Source organism: Bufo gargarizans, chromosome 1 (assembly GCF_014858855.1).
Source record: "Bufo gargarizans isolate SCDJY-AF-19 chromosome 1, ASM1485885v1, whole genome shotgun sequence".
Lineage (NCBI taxonomy): Eukaryota > Metazoa > Chordata > Amphibia > Anura > Bufonidae > Bufo > Bufo gargarizans.
In genome coordinates, this window is record NC_058080.1 from 510485889 (window position 1) to 510505938 (window position 20050).

The 20050-nt window shown below is 43.8% G+C and overlaps 2 protein-coding genes across 3 annotated transcripts in view; one reads left to right on the plus strand and one right to left on the minus strand.

Annotated features, from left to right (window-relative positions):
* DTX1 (deltex E3 ubiquitin ligase 1) overlaps window positions 1–5154 on the plus strand; it is a 51627-nt gene extending 46473 nt beyond the window's left edge. Inside the window, exons 6-9 of the mRNA XM_044288653.1 lie at window positions 347–505; window positions 586–747; window positions 848–937; window positions 2186–5154. Coding sequence (XP_044144588.1) covers window positions 347–505; window positions 586–747; window positions 848–937; window positions 2186–2413 — 639 coding nt within the window. The 3' untranslated portion in view covers window positions 2414–5154. The remainder of the gene's footprint in view (window positions 1–346; window positions 506–585; window positions 748–847; window positions 938–2185) is intronic.
* Window positions 5155–13842: 8688 nt separating this feature from the next.
* RASAL1 (RAS protein activator like 1) overlaps window positions 13843–20050 on the minus strand; it is a 73055-nt gene continuing 66847 nt past the window's right edge. For both annotated transcript variants that reach the window (XM_044275294.1, XM_044275295.1), the window contains 5 exons: window positions 14973–15113; window positions 14695–14830; window positions 14493–14613; window positions 14195–14274; window positions 13843–14103 (listed from right to left, as the gene is read on the minus strand). In XM_044275294.1, coding sequence (XP_044131229.1) covers window positions 13982–14103; window positions 14195–14274; window positions 14493–14613; window positions 14695–14830; window positions 14973–15113 — 600 coding nt within the window. In that variant the 3' untranslated portion in view covers window positions 13843–13981. The remainder of the gene's footprint in view (window positions 14104–14194; window positions 14275–14492; window positions 14614–14694; window positions 14831–14972; window positions 15114–20050) is intronic.

Sequence of the window (20050 nt, forward strand, 5' to 3'; positions counted from 1 at the left end):
TCTTGTATCATGGTTATGCATACAGGTAAGGGATTGTAGAGCAAAAAGTTAAAATGAGACACCCTTACTGGTGCTGCCATATTCCACCAAAAGGGAACCCCCAACCCAGAACGGGCAACTGTAGTGACCTCCTCTGTGAAATATATGCCATTGATGCTTATGTATTATAGCCATCCTAATGTCATTGGGAAACTGATATGAATTGATATGGACATGTATCTGAGGAGGACAGCATGCAGTATAGGGACATCTTATATGTACCTGCCATGCATCTCTATGGCTAAACTGCTATTTGCTGCTGTGAAAGGCAATACTGGTTTTCAGGCTTTTGTTTGCTCCTTTTTAGGATTGTACTATTTGCATGGAACGTCTGGTCACTGCTTCAGGATATGAGGGGGTCCTAAATTATAAAGGAATACGATCAGATCTGGTTGGAAAATTAGGGAAATGTAATCATATGTACCATGTCCTCTGTCTGGTGGCCATGTACAACAATGGTAATAAGGTAAGACTTTTTTTTTGAGTTTTGACTGTTCTGTTTGTTACAGAATATACATATCTCCTTATACTTTCTCCTCCTACCAGGACGGCAGCTTGCAGTGTCCCACATGTAAAGCAATTTATGGGGAGAAAACAGGCACCCAACCTCCCGGGAAGATGGAGTTTCATGTTATTCCTCACTCGCTTCCTGGATTTCCCGAGTATAAGACTATTCGCATAGTGTATGATATTCCAAGTGGGATGCAGGTACGAGCAACTCTTCTAATTGTAAATTATGGGGCCAACTTTTTTAGTCAATTAGGTCACTGTTTTCTTTAATCCTGTGAAATATTATTTTGGTTTCCAGGGCCCTGAGCATCCGAACCCAGGGAAGAAGTTCACAGCCCGAGGATTTCCACGGCACTGTTACTTGCCAGATAATGACAAAGGAAGGAAGGTGAGAAATGCAGAAAATGAATTTGCATTTGCATCTTAATTCTGCCAACAGTCTAGATTCAGATCTAGGCATGGATGGAGCATGATTTAGATAAGACATGCACCGGCAATAGATAGCTACCACATTTTCAATAGGCCGTAGACTTCAGTAGGCTGGATCCAGACCGCGGTTCTGATTTCTGTCCACATAGCACAGACGTATATCGATGTCCATCTTTTCTGGTCCTAATAATTTCTACAAATGAGTCTCACATGGAAAATGCAAGTTTCTTGCACAAAAAAACTGAAGGAGAATTGCACCATGTATTTGGACCTTGTGCTATGCGGGTGTAGCACATGGCCGGAAAATGCCATTGTCTGAATCAGGCCATAGGCTTGGCCCCAACTTAAAGGGGTTATCCAAGATTATAAAAATGTCCCCCATATGCCGGGCCCCTCCCAATGAATATACTTACCCCGCGCCGCTCCTGGTCCCCGCACCGCCGCTGAAGCTTCTCCCCGTTTGTATATGAAAACATCCAGTGTCGGAGGGGTGGGGGGGTGCTGGGGGTCAGTCAATGGCAGGCGGGGATGGGGAAGAGCCTCCCTAGCGTCACCCGCGATGCTATGGAGGCTTGTCCCGTCCCCGTCTGCCATTGGCTGCCCCCCCCCCCCCCCCCCGACACCTGATATTTTCATCCACGCACTGGGAGAAGCTGCAGTGGCAGTGCGGGGATCAGAAGAGGCAGATGGGGAGCAGGGTAAGTATATTCATTGTGAGGGGCCTGGCATATGGGGGACATTTTTATAGTCTTGGATAACCCCTTTAAATTCACCATTTGCCTGTCTGCTCACACAATCAGTGACTTTTCCCTCCTTTTAATAAGGAGGACGTAAAATAGCAATTAATATAAAATACATTTATAACATTACAATAGAATACACATTTCAAAACTGTAACAGCCCTAACCCTAAGGACTGGGTACATAAAACAATATAGGTAGGTCACATTTCATATATCCAATGACCTAAGTGTCAGTGGGCAAATACTTAATTCAGCAACCAGGTCCCATGAGTCAAAGGTTGACCCAGATCACCAGTAGGTGAGACTAGGCAGGAAAGTATCCAGCTGTTTAGTGGTGAACAATAAGGATACACCAGAGGTGGATACAATTTCAAATTGATCCTTCCCGATTGCTATAGTTTATCTAAAGTATGCTTGTAATAAATTTGGTGTAAAATATCATCCATGTGGTACTATATATTCCAGGTGTTACGACTGTTGGTGGCAGCATGGGATCGGCGTCTGATATTTGCTATTGGTACCTCAAGCACGACAGGGGAATCCAATACGGTGGTGTGGAATGAGATTCATCACAAGACTGAGTTTGGGTCCAACCTTACAGGTCACGGATACCCCGATCTTAACTATTTAGACAATGTTCTAGCTGAACTTACTTTGCAGGGAGTGACTGAAGAGAAAGCATTGCCCTATTAAGCAAATCTCTGGACCCTTTCATAAATATGGAGCCAACAGCATCAGTTGAGTACCATTAACAACTACTGTCTCCTACTGTCTCCTACTTTTTCAGGGGATGTAATTCAGCCAGTACTGGGAAACCCAGCAAAATCACTTTGCTGTAGTTAAAGAGCAGAGAATCCAAGATAACCAACATTGTAGGTGGAGCATGGCCTCGTTCTTCATAGCATCCTGGTCTCCAGAGGCAGCACCAGCTGCAGAGCATCCATTTACAGAGCATGATGTTTTTACAAAAAAATTTGCGTTGTTCCACCGGGTGGTGACAATTTATTGAATGTTGGGGAGACATTAATGGCTTTCACAGAATCAGGTCAATGGTGGCACATTCTTTATTAGGCTCTGAGAAATACAATGCATTGGCCTCTGTATAACGGCAGAAAACGCTAAAGGGTCATATGTTTCCCTCTTACTATCATTTTAAAGAAGAGACCAAGAGCCTCCCGTCTCTCATCACCTGTGTGATCAATATAGATGTTGTGTAAAGTCTGTGGGCTATGTGGTCAAAATTATGAAGGTATATCCTCCTTAGCAATGCTAAAAATAAGCAGGCTCCGAGTTGTGAGCAATAAGACATGTTTACAAGCCAGTATGCTGGGATTTTACGGGTTACCTATAATTAAGATGTAGCAATTGTCATCATATTAAACGGAATGCTTCATACCTTATAAAAGTCGGCATTACTATCATTATGTCATTGTGGTGATGCATTCCTTAATTGTGTATCTATCATGACAAACCAGCTATTCACTGTTTTTCTTCTAAACCTTGATTCCCCCTTTACTTGGATATTTTATGCTTGCAGTATATTGGACAATATGTAGAAAGTTCCTCACTTATGGACTTTGTTCTGATGATCATTTAAATGTCTTACCGGGTGATAATGTATTACATGGAATGAGGTGTATGTCTAGAAGGAAATTAATTTATCTGTCAGAAAATTGGCACTGAAAAGAGCCACAGCACTCTCATGGTAAACCTTGTCAGAAACTCTTAGATTGTGAGAGTACTCTGTAATAAGAACGGTGGAACCTGTTTGAGAAGACCAGCTAAAATATTTTGGAAACCTGTGCGGTCCTCTAAAAGGAGATGGCCAATATGCATAGTATATATTAGGACTGAACATCTGTCACAGAAAGCTGGTCTGGAAAGACGGATGGTCTTCTCAAAGAGTTGATTTTTAAGAGGTCTCACTGTATTAGTTGTAGTAGAAATTGGACAATTACAGGTATGATGACTCCTAGGTTTCTATAAGCCAGTAGGTTATTCTTCACTGATAGGATGTAAACTATCTGCCAGTGCAACGTGGCTGCATTAGAAGCTTGTAGAATCTCGGGAGAATATTTGAGAACTTTTGCTGAGAAGTGGAGGAGGTGATGTCCATCAGATTCCAAGTGTCAAATTTTGATGGAGGCTATTAAATGTCCTGGTTGATTTGGACAACATTTACCATTTCTGTAAAAGGCCCATCAAGTATTATGGTTTTCAAGCATATCATGAAATGTCAGGTAACAAATTTCTTCTTTTTCAGCAGAATCTCTTTTTCCTGTCATGTACATGCTACAGGCGACATGTTAAAGGGGTTGTCCAACACTAAAGCTAAAATCAATAAAGCCCCGGAATTCATTGAATATAAAAAAGGAAACAACCCATACAGCGCTCTGTTCCATCACAGGGTTCTGCCCTACTACTCCCAGTTCCTATCCAGTCCCCGTGGTCATGAGCACTGTCTGCAGCCATTTACTGGCCTCAGTGGTAACGCGTGCCCGAGCTGCACTGTTGTATTAGAGCACTGGTGAACAGATGAGTGGGTTTCTTTACTAATTTGAAACACATTTTAGGTCTTAATTGATTTTAGGTTGGTAGTTGGATGACCCTTTTAAGCACCAACTACTGTGTGACATCATTCTTCATGAAATTGCTACATAGTGGTAAAACACTGTGCTACTTTATATAATGAAAGCAGATTTGTAAAAATGATAAAATAATGGAATGTCTCTTAGTGGGAATACATGGAAATATGTGGAATTAACCAGTTTACTCAAGGAATGTGTCATTACTGGGAAATGGAAAGAAAACAAAGTGTCCCCAGGTTATAGGTAGGTCCAAGTAGATAGAAGGTGGGGTAACATAAGTAGGTGGGGGGTCAGCAATACTATAGTGCAGCAAAAAATACCATCCCAGCAGAACCAAAGCCCACAGTTCAGCACAAGAAACTGCCCCAGAAGTTGTCCCTCTACATTCTGTCCTCCTCCACCACCACTTGCCTCTACTTAAGATGGGGAGCAGGGGACATGGAAGTCGAAATACAGGACACAGCACCAAGCCAGCCCTACCTACAGCATGCTGACCCACATAGTGCCCCCGTAGTATCCTCCCCAAATGGGCAAGGAAATAATAAAAAATAAAAAAAATACCAGTGTGCCATTCCAAGTCGCTGTCTCTGATGCATGTCCACAAGCCCTTTCCAGCCTGCAGCCTGCTTCATATAGTGGCCTCCTGTGCTGTGCTGCAGTATTCAACTGCATCTCTGACCTGAGGACAGCCATAGAACTGAATTCAGGAAGGCATCTGCAGACACCGGCCAGGTACATAAGTACCTGATTCTCCGAGCATTAATTACTGTTGAGAGCACAATCCTTGGCTAAACAGCCAGAATTGTTATTTATTCTAAACTTTTAATAATTTCTAATTGCTTTAAAGGGAATCTGTCAATAGCAATTTACCAATTTTTTTTTTTTCATGAATCCATGTTTAACAGAGTACCTTTTTTCCACCTGTCTTGTTCTCTTGATTGTGAGTCTTGTAGTTTCTTCAAAAAATCGATTCTTATGATATGTAAATGAAGCTGTAAGGAGCCCAGAGGGGCGTTATTCTTATTCCACGGTGCCCAGGAACGCCCCTCTGAAGTGCCGTGCCCTGCTAAATTTGAAAAGTAATAACGCCTCCAAGCAATCTAAATCGCCTCCCAGAGGCGCGGCTAAGTGCTCAACACCACCCCCGCCCCCCCCCCCCCCCCACCAGCGCCGCGCTCTGCGGCAAAGACCCGGGTCCTCCTCTCGCCGGCATCCCAAATCCCGCGCATGCGCAGTGCCGGCGATTGCCTGCGCTATGATAAGATGACTGACGGCACTGCGCATGCGCGGGATTTGGGATGCCGGCGAGAGGAGGATCCGGGTCTTTGCCGCAGAGCGCGGCGCTGGTGGGGGGGCGGGGGTGGTGTTGAGCACTTAGCCGCGCCTCTGGGAGGCGATTTAGATTGCTTGGAGGCGTTATTACTTTTCATATTTAGCTGGGCACGGCACTTCAGAGGGGCGTTCCTGGGCACCGTGGAATAAGAATAACACCCCTCTGGGCTCCTTACAGCTTCATTTACATATCATAAGAATCGATTTTTTGAAGAAACTACAAGACTCACAATCAAAAGAACAAGACAGGTGGAAAAAAGGTACTCTGTTAAACATGGATTCATGAAAAAAAGAAAAAAATTGGTAAATTGCTAGTGACAGATTCCCTTTAAGGAGTTATCCCATGAAGAATGTAAAAAATGTATATAGTCCATGACAATCTCTATCTAACAAAGCCAGAACCAGCCCTGTACCTCACATGGATCCAGAGATCTCCCCATTCATTGCTCTGCTAGATTTATATCAAGATGACAGCTCAGGGGAGTGTCTTTTCTACAGTGGCCAAGGGGGCGTGTCTCAGCTCTCCCTATCACAGCTCAGGAGGCAGCATGAGCGGCCTTCTCAGTGAGCAGATCAAAGAAATAAGAAAAAAAAACAGCAGGTGGCGCTATAGAGATACATTTTTTAGAATAACTCAGTGGCTATGCAAAATTTCTAATTACATGCAATTACAAAAGTAATCAGATCCAGGTGCTGGTTTGAAAACTGTACAATATTTTTCATAGGACAACCCATTTAAAATACATCTAAAGGGAACATAATTACCAAGAGGGAGATTTATTAGGAGGGGAATTTTTAAAAGCCAGTTTTGTAGGAGACCGAGTTGCTATAATTTGTGCAAAATTGATTAAATGTTGCAGGATGTTTGATACATTTGGTGCATCTTTAAGAGTAAAAATTCTGTCTAAGATTGCGACAAATCTGTCACAATCTGGAGTGAAACTAATTAACATAGTTAACCACACTTCTCCCACAGGTTTCTGTACTCCAGTGATCACAGGTCCGTGTCTGGACCAGAAAATACAGAGACTGATGAGAACATGTGATGTGTTGGAACAGGAGCCGTGGGGGATCACTAAGTGGAGTATTACACCATTCTGAGTGGGTTTTAGAAACGTTAAGTGTCTGGACAAGCTCTTTAAGGGGTTGTCTCACTTCAGCAAATAGCATTTATTATGTACAGGAAGTTAATACAAGGCACTTACTAATGTATTGTTATTATCCATATTGTTTCCTTTGCTGGCTGGATTCATTATTCTATCAGATTATGCAATGCTCATTTCCATGGTTACGACCACCTTGCAATCCATCAGTGCTGGTCGTGCTTGCACGCTATAGGGAAAAAACACCGGCCTCTCTGGTGGGGGGACTGTGAGACCGCATATAGGCTAGTAATTTTTTCTATAGTGTGCCATTGCTTCTGGATTGCAGGGTGGTCGTAACCATGGAAACGAGCAGTGTATAAATAATGGAAAAATGAATCCAGCCAGCAAAAAAAGCAATATGGATAATGCCACTTACTAATGTATTGTTTTGTATTTACTTTCTCTACATAATAAATGCTATTTGATGAAGTGAGAAAACCCCTTTAAGCTTGAGCTATACTTCTGCCCCTACCGTGTGTTTCAAGGTGCATATAGTATGTCATGCCATGTCATGTGTGGGTGTCATGATCAAAAGTCATGACGACAGTTTAATTTTCATGCAACCCTCTCATGGCCCTGCTATCCCACATCCTGATAGGTGAAATGAATATAATTAGGACCTAACCTGGGTAAGGTCATTTTACTAGTTTATTTACAAATAGAACCTATCTTGACCCAGGTATAAATTAATACTTCACTTTTATTTGAATACAAGTAAAACCTAAATGCTAAGTGTGTATCCTGATAGGTGGCACAAGTAACCATATAGTTCTGGCACAACATTCTTCTATCCCTTCAGATCCATGTTCTTGCTCATAGGGACAGTGGTATGGTTGTATTAAGGTTTGACAGAGTAAAGATAGTGGACCTCATTTATCATAACTCTCCATTTATTATCTAAAAACACAGTTACTAAGACAGCCTTTTATGCCAGTACTAAATGTCCCCCCGCACTGCCGTAATATACGGCTAATTTATGACGACGTGTGCGCCTTGTCATAAATTGGGTGCTTATAGAGCAGTCAATGCACCTGTCTGAGGCTGTGTTTGTTTTTCATTTACTTTATCACCTGAAAAAAAAAAACATACTTGGAGTGAAAACGTCATTGCTACAAAATATTGTAGTATGGGCATTATTATAGTTGCAAAAATGCCCTTTGCAACAATTTTTACACCAGACTACTTTAATAAATGACACCCAGTGTATATGGCTGCGGCAAAAAGGGCTACAAAATGACCCTGATATATCCTCAGAGCAATTGTCCCACAAGCGCTATTATTCTGCAGGGGGTAACAATACGTACATGAGCAAAGTCTGAAATCTATGCTCCCATGAGGACAGGGATTCAGACATACTGACATGTTTATAGATGTTCTCCCAGACCTAATAACCCAGGAATTCGTGAACATGTGTTAGGGTCCATTCACACGTCCGTTGTTTCTTTCCTGATCTGTTCCGTTTTTTGCGGAACAGATCTGGACCAGATCTGGACCCATTCATTTTCAATGGGTCCTGAAAAAAATCGGACAGCACAATGTCTGATTTTTTTTCAGGACCCATTGAAAATGAATGGGTCCAGATCTGGTCCAGATCTGTTCCGCAAAAAAACGGAACAGATCAGGAAAGAAACAACGGACGTGTGAATGGACCCTTAAATGACCTTACCTTGCAGTAGAAAGGAAAGTAACGTTTGCAGATTTGTTACTATGTAAATGTGTTCTATTGAATGTTATTTGCCAATATCACTGCAACATTTTTGATGTGTTTACAATCATCCAGAAGATGGCAGATCCGAGGCTGTTTTCTTGGTCTCTTTGATATAAAAAAAAATGAGGGTTTTAAATCCTTACCTGCCAAAAAAAAAAAGACTGCGACATAGCCACCTCTATGAATACGGTGTAACATGGCATGCATGGAGCAAACTTCACCCCGTCACATCCTAGCCACGCTCGGCATGTCCTTGCAAATGTGAATAAAATCCCTGTTGAATTCAACACTACTATATCTGTCTGTGACACTGTGTTTATCAGGACGCCAGCGCAGGACCGGAGCAATACATTGGTACAAACTGCAATATATGGAGAATTAGGCTCTGTTCACATAGTGTTTTGTGAACGTTTGGCAATTGCATCGGGAAAGCTCTGGACGAATATACCATACGCAGCCATGGGCCCCGTTCACAGAGAGTGTCCTTTTGGTCTCCGTTAGGTTGGTCCATATACCATACAGTATTTTTTTTATTTTCCACGAAAGCCTATGGACTACGTCGGGGCCTTCTGTTGTAGGCATACATCAAGAAATCAAGAGGGATGGGTGGATGGAGAAGAGTAAAGCAGGGTTTGGGTACTGTCCAATACAGGTGAGTGACTGGGTGACCACACGTGACACGTGGATAATTACAGTTACAATTTCCTGTTTCTAGTAGTACAGGATATTGGAAGATCAGCTCTCGGGCACAAAAAGCTGCTGTAAGGATTTGAGATAGAGAGAACATATGAACACTATAGATAATGCTAATGAGAAGAAAATACTGGGAATGGATTCAAAATATTTTGTTTATCAGCTCATTGAGGAGAGTTACTTACAAAATAAAGAAAAATTGCTGACGCAGGATAAATCTTTTTAAAAGCGTCCAAATTAAAAATTGCATTCAGGCTTAGTATTTGGGCGTCTAAAGAGAATCTGTCACTAGTGACCTCCCTACCTGCATAGACAAACAGTTGTGGTTCACATCACATGGTATTTAGGAAATGGAAATTAGGCCTTTGGTGCAATGAGGGTGTTACCATTGCTCTTGTTGTAGCCAAGTGCCACTCATTTCTGCGGCTAGCTTCATCCTCACTACTTTGATTGAAAGGGCCAGACAGTGGCAAAGCATTGATGGAGGAGCTGGCCACAGAAATTTTTGGAGCTTGGCTGCAACAAGAGCAACGGTGATGCCCTGTTTGCACCAAAGGTCTAATTTGCATATGAAGAAAAAGTATAACTCAAGAACGGAGCCTCACAGCTATGTGTTCATGCGAACATTTTGATAGGGAGGTTTGCTGGTGACAGATTGCTTTTAATCTCAGCCATACAGCTAAAAGGGAATGTGAGATTAAAGGGGTTGTCTACCTTTTATTAACTGATGGCATATCCCAAAGATAGGCCATCACAAGCTGACTGGCAGATCAGCAGGGGTCCGACGTTCTGCACCCCCACCGATCAGCTGTTTGGCAATAGCTTTGTCGCTGGAAGCAGGCAGACAGCTCCCTCCACTTTGTAGTCAATGGGCACAGCACAGCAATGACAGGCTCAGTCTACTACATACAAAGTAGGCAAACTTTCCTTTGGTGCTGGATTGGCAGGAATACAGGTTGTCAAACCTCAACCGATCTGCTAGTAATGGTCTATCCCAGTGATGGTGAACCTTTTAAAGACCGAGTGCCCAAACTGCAACCCAGACCCCATATACAGTACAGACCAAAAGTTTGGACACACCTTCTCATTCAAAGAGTTTTCTTTATTTTCATGACTATGAAAATTGTAGATTCACACTGAAGGCATCAAAACTATGAATTAACACATGTGGAATTATATACTTATCAAAAAAGTATGAAACAACTGAAAATATGTCATATTCTAGGTTCTTCAAAGTAGCCACCTTTTGCTTTGATTACTGCTTTGCACACTCTTGGCATTCTCTTGATGAGCTTCAAGAGGTAGTCACCTGAAATGGTCTTCCAACAGTCTTGAAGGAGTTCCCAGAGATGCTTAGCACTTGTTGGCCCTTTTGCCTTCACTCTGCGGTCCAGCTCACCCCAAACCATCTCGATTGGGTTCAGGTCCGGTGACTGTGGAGGCCAGGTCATCTGGCGCAGCACCCCATCACTCTCCTTCATGATCAAATAGCCCTTACACAGCCTGGAGGTGTGTTTGGGGTCATTGTCCTGTTGAAAAATAAATGATGGTCCAACTAAAAGCAAACCGGATGGAATAGCATGCCGCTGCAAGATGGTGTGGTAGCCATGCTGGTTCAGTATGCCTTCAATTTTGAATACATCCCCAACAGTGTCACCAGCAAAGCACCCCCACACCATCACACCTCCTCCTCCATGCTTCACGGTGGGAACCAGGCATGTAGAGTCCATTCGTTCACCTTTTCTGCGTCGCACAAAGACACGGTGGTTGGAACCAAAGATCTCAAATTTGGACTCATCAGACCAAAGCACAGATTTCCACTGGTCTAATGTCCATTCTTTGTGACCTTCATTTCTTAAAGTAATGATGGCCACTCGTTTTTCATTACTTAGCTGCTTTTTCTTGCCATAATACAAATTCTAACAGTCTATTCAGTAGGACTATCAGCTGTGTATCCACCTGACTTCTCCACATCGCAACTTATGGTCCCAACCCCATTTATAAGGCAAGAAATCCCACTTATTAAACCTGACAGGGCACACCTGTGAAGTGAAAACCTTTTCAGGTGACTACCTCTTGAAGCTCATCAAGAGAATGCCAAGAGTGTGCAAAGCAGTAATCAAAGCTAAAGGTGGCTACTTTGAAGAACCTAGAATATGACATATTTTCAGTTGCTTTATACTTTTTTGATAAGTATATAATTCCACATGTGTTAATTCATAGTTTTGATGCCTTCAGTGTGAATCTATAATTTTCATAGTCTTGAAAATAAAGAAAACTCTTTGAATGAGAAGGTGTGTCCAAACTTTTGGTCTGTACTGTATTTATCATAAAGTGCCAACACGGCAATTTAACCTTGAATCCTACAGTCCAGTATATTGTATCTTCCATGCACTTTGTCATTTAGCTATAATAGCCTGCCTACATTCAATGTGCTGTCTGTGCTTTTCATAGTGCGTCCTGCGCTGATGAATGGTAGGAAAGTATAAAGCCTCATGCACACGTCCGTGAAACACGAACCATGTGATACCGGCCTGGATTTCTTCTGAGTGCAGGAGCGCACGGCGTCATTGGTTGCTATGACGCCGTGCACTTCTTGCTTCCACCGCAGTACAGTAATACACTGGTATGATCTATACCAGTGTACTACTGTACTGCGGCGGCAGCAGGAAGTGCACGGCGTCATAGCAACCAATGACGCCGTGCACTCCCGGTATCACACGGTCTGTGTTTCACGAACGTGTGCATGAGGCTTAAGGCATATTGGTACACCATAGACTTTTTCCAGGGTGCAGGTGCCCACAGAAAGGGCTCTGAGTGCCACAGGTTTGCCACCACTGGCCTATCCTGAGAATAGGCCATCACTTGTAAGGTGGACAACCCCTTTAACTGTTTAACCTAAACTCTTATGTTGTACACTGGCCTGTGCTGGTATAGTTTGCCATGTTAGCCCGCGAACACATGCGGGCTGCCATCTTAACTCACAAGTCCGGCGATGCACAGGTAAGCCCTTACCTGTGCCTGTGCGCGAGCCGGTCTGAAACAAATGCGGTCACCGGGAGCAGGCAGTTTTGAGAACAGCCGCCGGGGGCCTTCATCGGGCTGTTCTCGGAACTGCCTGCTCCCGGTGACCGCATTTGTTTCAGACCGGCACAGGCACAGGTAAGGACTTACCTGTGCATCGCCGGACTTGAGTTAAGATGGCAGCCCGCATGTGTTTGCGGGCGAACACGGCGAACTGGCCATCACTGCTTATTACTGCTATAACCTTATTCTTCTTATTTTATCCTCAGATAAATTAGATCAAACTCCACTAAAATTCTTTTTCCATAAAGCCGGATCAATATTCAATAATGTCATACTATAGTTATAGTCAAAGTAAAACTACACATTCTGGAGAGAATTGCTAAAAAATTTGCAGGTTTGACACCTTGACACCACTTTTATGGCCATACATACAGTTTAGTTGTATGCAGCAGACAGTTGCCATTGACTTTTAGTACTTGAGTACTTGGATCACAAAATACAGTAACCACACATGCTAAAGCTTCCCATAGAGAACAGCCAGTTTTGACTGTCACCTGAAATTTTAACAAATGATCGTTCCCCACTACCAACCCTTCCTATTCTGCTCAAATTCAAGGTATTTCCTCCTATGTCTCGCAGCTGGTATAAGGTGTTGCTACTCTTTCCACAACTTCTCATGAACAACCATTCACTAAAAGGTACATTTGCGCTTTTCTTCTCTGCAGAGGTTGAGGGCTTGTAGGGTGAAATTAATATCGGTGGTATGTTCTGTAATACTACTATTCCAGATTAGACTGTCTTGTTAGTTTCCCTGAGATCCATCAGAGATGGGGACTAGCTGCTATAATGTCTTCCATACACAGCACGCATATAGAAGAGAACCTCTCTTTAGCACCTCTTTAGAAGCAACAGCTTGGTACACATCATACAGCAGTGCTGAGTAGTGTAGCTGTGCACCACTGACATGAGGAAGAAACTTACTAGAGACTTCAGTAGTGTCTCTGTCTCTCTCCAGTAGCCTCTCCTTTTCCTGCCTCGCTTCTCTATAGACTGCTATGGGCTGCTGCTGTAACCTGATCACTTAGTAAGCAGTACCCCACTAAACACAGATTTTAGCAGTGAATTGAGAGTAAATGATCAGTGTGGGGGCTGATAAGTGGGGAAAGAGGCATGTTTCACTTATATATTGCAAAGTTAGTTGTCATTGCTTGTACTATTAATTTATGAAGGAAATTGAAATGACACATACTCTTTAAAAGTAGTCTGTAACCAAATTGCCTATTTTCACAGTAGCAGCACCTCATATTTTTTCCTTAAAATTACTGGAGTGCCTTTGCTTTGGTAAGAGCAAACAGGAATGATAACATTTATATAGCTTACACCTTACTGGGCAGTGTAGGTGATAAAATATGGATGGTTAAATCTCTAGAAAGAACTACAACTGGGTTGAGGCAAATGCAGGTCACTCATTGATAAATGATGGTATTTAAAACCTGCCCAACAGGGACAGAGCTTAAAACTGCTAACACATACACTTCCATTTACGCCAAGGAAGCAAATTACATCTGACTTTGTGTTCCTCTCTTGAGAAAGGACACAAACAAAACTCAACAAAGTATCTGCATCGTATGGTTTTATTTTTATTATTTTTGTAATCTGGAATGTCAAAAAAAAAAAAAAAAAGTACAAAAATCTGAGAAAACTTGGCCAAGTGTGAAGAGCAATAAAAAGGGTTTGAATACAGACACAGGTTGTGATAGACTGTATTCTAGGTACATTGGCTGTGATTAGGTGTCTCGTCTCTCTCTTTCCTCTCAAAGGCCTGGTGTACTTTCTGTAAGTCCTCTAAGACAGAGAGGAGCTTTCTGGCTGGGGAAGATGATGTGGAACCTGAATAATGCAAATAAGAACGATACAGTACATTAGTTATGTTTCACTATCCTGCCGTAAAAATGAATATCATATAGAGATGATCCCGAACCTTCGAACACTTTGTCATTGTGACCTATAGACTCTGGCCTTCCAGCAGCTGCACGTTCTGCTCCCTCCAGATACTTATCCCTAATGAAAAAACAGCAATCAACAGATCAAAGGTTCCCCAGACAGCATGGAAAGTACTCTGCGTGGAAGCACATTGGGTCTATGTGGGGAATAGATACAATATACAAATAAAAGGACAAAAGAGGCAAAACATATGAATAAGCCATGTGTGAGCAATCACTGACATGAAAGCAACCACAGTGTTTGATTAGAATAGAAAAGAGGCTGTATTTGCAGACCTGAGTATGTCCTTTACAGATAGAAGATGTCGATATAGAACCTGGGCCTCTGCATCCGGATCCAGAGGGTCACTCCAGTCCCCTAGAGTTACAGCCAAATGTGTACGACTGCACCCACAAACTGTAAAACAAAGTACAGCCAAACTGTAAAGTGTGCGCTATATTTCAATATGGTAAACTGTTCTGTATATACACTTATTACCTGTCCGTTCGTTCTGCAGGCAGCATGTCCAGTGTGCATTGCGATAGGCCCCTGGGTGATAGGTTGGCAACAAGCGCTGGTTACACAAGCTGACTTTGCGCAGTGCAGAGAGCCACTGATTCAGCTCATTTACATTCTGTTTGGACAGAAGAAAATATACATAATATTTCATTACATTACAGCCTGCAGAAGTGTATAAGTGGTATCTTCTAGTGTACGCAGATTTGGTTCATTTGGGAAAAATGATACGACTTGTAAAATGCAGCCCTGATTCTCACCTTGCATTGTATGTACATGATATGGCCTCCCTGTGCTTCACTATCCTGTGTAATGATCTGCATCATGTTGGTCTGCTGAAATGCATTTTCATCTACCCGTTCTACCGCACAGATCCGATGTACCGGTATAGAGGAACGGACCTGCAAATAGGACAGAAACGGCAGTAAGACTTTACACTTGCACTGGTAGGAGAACAGTATCTGCATTAACGGATATTATTATTAAATGATTAGATGATTTTTCTTAGCAGGGGTGTACCACCAATGAGGCCAGGTGAGGCCTCAGGCAGCACCAGGTAGGGGCAAGAGGGGGGCAGCGGAAGGGCCATGGGCAATGAGCGCTTTCATTGTGGCTAAGGGGTTAGGTAAAGAAATTGGCATTTCGCTGTTTCAGTTCTTGCCTCAGGCAACAGAAAGGCTAGGTGCACCCCTGTTTCTTAGCCCTAAATACCTTAGACTTCCTGATGGACTTTTGGTGGCCTGGAAAAAATAGGGGACCTAAGAGATGGCTTGTGACCTGTTCTGACAGGTGTTAAGAAACTACTTGCATTCCCCATGCACTAACAATTACAAGTGTATATAGAATCTTTTCATGTAACTCAATGTTTCATTCCTTTGTTAGTAGTCCTACTAGGAGTTTAAAGGGAACCTGTCATGTGGATATTTGATTATTATCTAACTAATTATATACAATCATTAACTACTAAAAAGTACCTTAGATGTATTCACTTACTGCTGTGACAGGTGGTTACCTCATAATATACACACAAAGATGCTGCATGCTAATGAGCTGATTTGAGTCCAGCGTGATGTCATTGAGTCCAGCGTATATTTAATTCAGAGCTATAGCCACTCCCCTGCCCACCTGCTGCTGATTCCTATGGAAACAAACTGTCATTCAGCAGCAGGTGGGCGGGGAGAGTCAGGAGCTCATGAATATTCATGACTCATCATTATCAGCTGGAGCTTTTCAATACAAGATGTTGGCAGATTGACTGGGTCAATTAAAGAAAGTGACCCAGCATTTTGCTAAGAGAATCAGTCACTTATTTATGTTGCCCTTAGTTATGACACCATAAAACTGGTGACAGGTTCCCTTTAAGAATGAATTGCCAAATGGGTGTTACAACGTGTCCTTTCACAGTCTGCTACTGACAGCACTTATTGGACAGAGTCGGGCTGTGCACATTCATAACACCTACTTGGCAATTCATTCACAAACTTCTAGTCAGAATAATAGTGGAATGGCACAATAGAGAGTCATAAGAAAAAATGTTCCAGAATGGTAATTTAATGTGGGACACAATTATTTACTAAAACAGTTATATCAGGAGTGGTGGCATGTCCTTTTTAACTTGTATTTTATGGTATTAGTATTCTCTTGCAGCTGTGGAATGATTAGGATATCTCAGACACCAGTCCCTAGGTGCAACTGCAGCCTTTGCACCTAATATCCTTACACTTCTGAAATGCACACAGTCATGTAATTACAGTTATGAAATAAAAAAATTAAAAAATTAAAAAAGAAACAAACAAATGCAGTACATTTATTAAAAACTATGATGTTATTATTGCACACAGTGTTGTCATAGAAATGGGATAACACTGATGTCAAAGCTATAAAAAAAAAAAGACCACAGTGATGTCACACAGTGAAGGGTATGGTCTGGGAAAACAGGCATTTTCCTCCCAGTGTGTGCTGCTGGGCTGATTTGCAGCCAGGTGGGGTCAAACACCGGAATAGATTTGATACATATGCAAATTAACCTGAGATGAGTCTTGTCCCTGATTGATCTATCAGGGACAGGACTCATCTCAGGTTAATTTGCATATGTATCAAATCGTTTTTTTTACACAGTAAAAACACACAGAGCTGTAGGGACTGGGTATTGCGGATGTGCTAGCGGCCATCTAGCATCCCATGTCCTCAGCTCTATACACAAAATCCAGGTGACAGGTTCCCTTTAAGTGCCGATCCGGGTTTTGACAGCAAATAGCTGTCCTTAAAAGACAGCTGGGCTCAGCAGCAAGGTGTATTTGCTGGGATCTGAGGCTTGTGCCGTGCTGGAGGGCTGAGACCCGTGTTTAGGGGAAACAGGCCCCTAAAAGCCTGCTATGGACTGCTAGAGATAGAACTGCCAACAAGGTGATATTTGCTATGTGGACTTTCCATTGTGTGTGAACTAACACCAAGACTGCAAAGTTATGTTTTGTTTTTGCCTTATGTGTGAATAAACACAGAAGTTTGATTTAAGAACTGGTAATTTGCCTCTGTACTGCATCCGCATACCCTGTCTACCAGAGCAAATCCCCACAATTGGTGTAGGATGTTGGCACGTGCATAGAGGCTGGCGTAAACGCCGAAATATTTTTGTTTTCGGCTACAGCTGGATGTCCTGTATTAAACCAGCTAAATTCAAACCTGTGTCACGTGATAAAATTGAGTCTGTAATGAAAGCTCTCGTGGGGGCTAACCAACACCAGCAAGAAACAAACCAGCAGCTGATACAACACGTGAAGGCTTTCCAGATGGCAGGAGCATCCCAGACTGTCCATGATGTCCAGAAAGCGGTCCGTGCGGCGATCCCCAAGATGACACCCTCAGAAGACAATGCGAAACCTACCTGGCAATGTACGAGAAGGTGGCCACAAGGGAGAATCTACCCAGAGATTAGCGAGCTGAGGTCGTTGCTCCGTTCCCGGCATCCGATTCACAACGGGTGTATTTCCACTTGCCGGACGATCAAGTGGCGACTACCAGAAAGTCAAGGGTGAGCTTCTGGCAAGACTCAGGGTGAATGTGCTGGTCCAGGCCGAGCGGGTGCATCAGTGGGGGTTCAACCCGGCTGAGCCCGTGAGACCCCAGTATTATAACTTACTTAACATCTTTCAAAAGTGGCTACAGCCTGACGTGCTGAGCCCCACTGCTATACTGGATCGTCTGTTAGCTGATATGTTCTGGAGGGCTTTGCCACCCCCTCTCCAGCACTGGATCGACCAGGTGTCTCCTGGCAATGCCCTTGAGATGGTGGACCTGGTGGAACGCTGTGAGGCTACCAGGAATCTAAAGGGGGGTTCTTTCGGGAGGGGGCCAGACAAACCCCGGAAATCTCCACTCCAGGCTCGGAAGTTTCAGCCGATAAAACTCGCCCAGAATGTACCCACTGCGGACCTGGCTCCGATAGTCTGCTGGTGGTGTCAGAATCCTGGCCATGTAAGGGCTGACTATCCCCATCGGTTTGAGCCCATGGACACTAATTATGACTACCGTCAGTTGCTATATGCCAGGAAGCTGTGTGCAACAGGTACCCCAGAAACTCTAAATCACTTGTCCCAGGTGGAAGTCAGAGACACTCCAGCGGAGGCCCTGCTGGACTTAGGGAGTCTGGTGTTCCTAGTAAGGGCTCCCCTGGTACGGTCCACTGAGTATACTGGCCAGAAAGTCGGGGCCATGTGCATTCATGGGGACCTAAAAGACTATCTCACCGCCCTGGTATCTCTAACCACGGGGGTCGGCAGGTGGACTCACCAAGTGGCAGTTGCCACAAACTTACATTACGAACTTATAATCGGGAGAGACTTCCCGGGTTTCCCGGCACTGTGGCCTGCTACGAAAGTGACTGATAACCATGAGACAGGGGTAACCCCAGCAGAATGGCCTTGCTCCGGGGGAGGTCAGAACCCTGGGAACCCGAGGCCGAAGGGCCAGCGGTAAGGCGACCGACACTTCGGTGGAAGAGGGGAAGACAACCCCACTGAGTGTAATGGTGGGAGACGTGGAGGACTTGCCGCCCGGGGCCTGAGCTGGCAGACCTCAATGTCACCGGGGATAATTTTGGTATTGCACAAAACCAGGACTTAACCCTATCCCGAGCCTGGGAAAATGTATTAATAGTAGATGGTGAGCCACATCAAGCTGGGGCAGAGTCAGTGTTCCTCAGTTTTGTGGTTCATCAGGATATGTTGTATAGTGTAAACCTGCTGCGGAGTGAACAGTTGGTGGTGCCCCAGGCTTATCGCAAACTCGTGTTAGAGTTAACCCACCAACATGTTCTCGGGGGTCATCTGGGAAGGCAGAAAACACAGGACCGGATACTACAACGGTTTTACTGGCCCAGTGTGTTTATGGAGGTGGACGAATTCTGTAAGTCTTGCCTGACCTGCCCGGCAACTATCCCCCAGCGCCTTTTCCGCAGTCCCTTGGTACCTCTCCCGATCGTCGAGGTACCGTTTGAACGAATCGCTATGGACCTCGTATGCCCAGTACAGAAGTCCGCTAGAGGACACCAACACATCTTGGTCTTCCTAGACTACGCCACTCCGTACTCGGAGGCGGTACCACTGCGACATACATCGGCTAAACTTATAGCTAAGGAGCTAATGGAGATGTTCTCCCGAGTGGGGCTACCTAAAGAGGTTCTGACTGACCAGGGGACCCCTTTTATGTCCAAGGTCATAAAGGGACTCTGTAAGCTGCTGCATATCAAACAATTACGGTCGTCCGTGTACCATCCGCAAACAGGTTTACAGGTCTGGTAGAGAGGTTTAACAAAACGTGTTAAAAAGGGTGGGGTCTAAAGATGGGAAGGATTGGGACCTTCTTCTGCCCTATCTCATGTTTGCTGTGCGAGAGGTACCCCAGGCCTCTACTGGGTTCTCACCCTTTGAACTGTTATATGGCAGACACCCTTGTGGTTTGTTGGACGTAGCCAAAGAGGGGTGGGAACAGCAACCCACACTGTATAAAAGTGTCATTGAGTACGTTACTCAGATACAAGAAAGGATAGAGACAGTGTTAGCTGTTGTTAGGGAGCATATGGAGGCAGCTCAGCAGGCACAAAGTCAGATCTATAATCGACAGGCCCGAATCTTTAACCCGGGTGATCGAGTTTTGGTTCTGGGACCGGCCGTGGACAGTAAGTTATTGGCTAGGTGGCAGGGGCCCTACAAAGTACTTGAGAAAGTTGGAGAGGTAAATTACAAGGTACACCAGCCAGGGCGGCGAAAGCCAGAACAGGTTTACCATGTTAATTTACTAAAACCTTGGAAAGATAGGGAGACCTGTACTGAAGACAGCC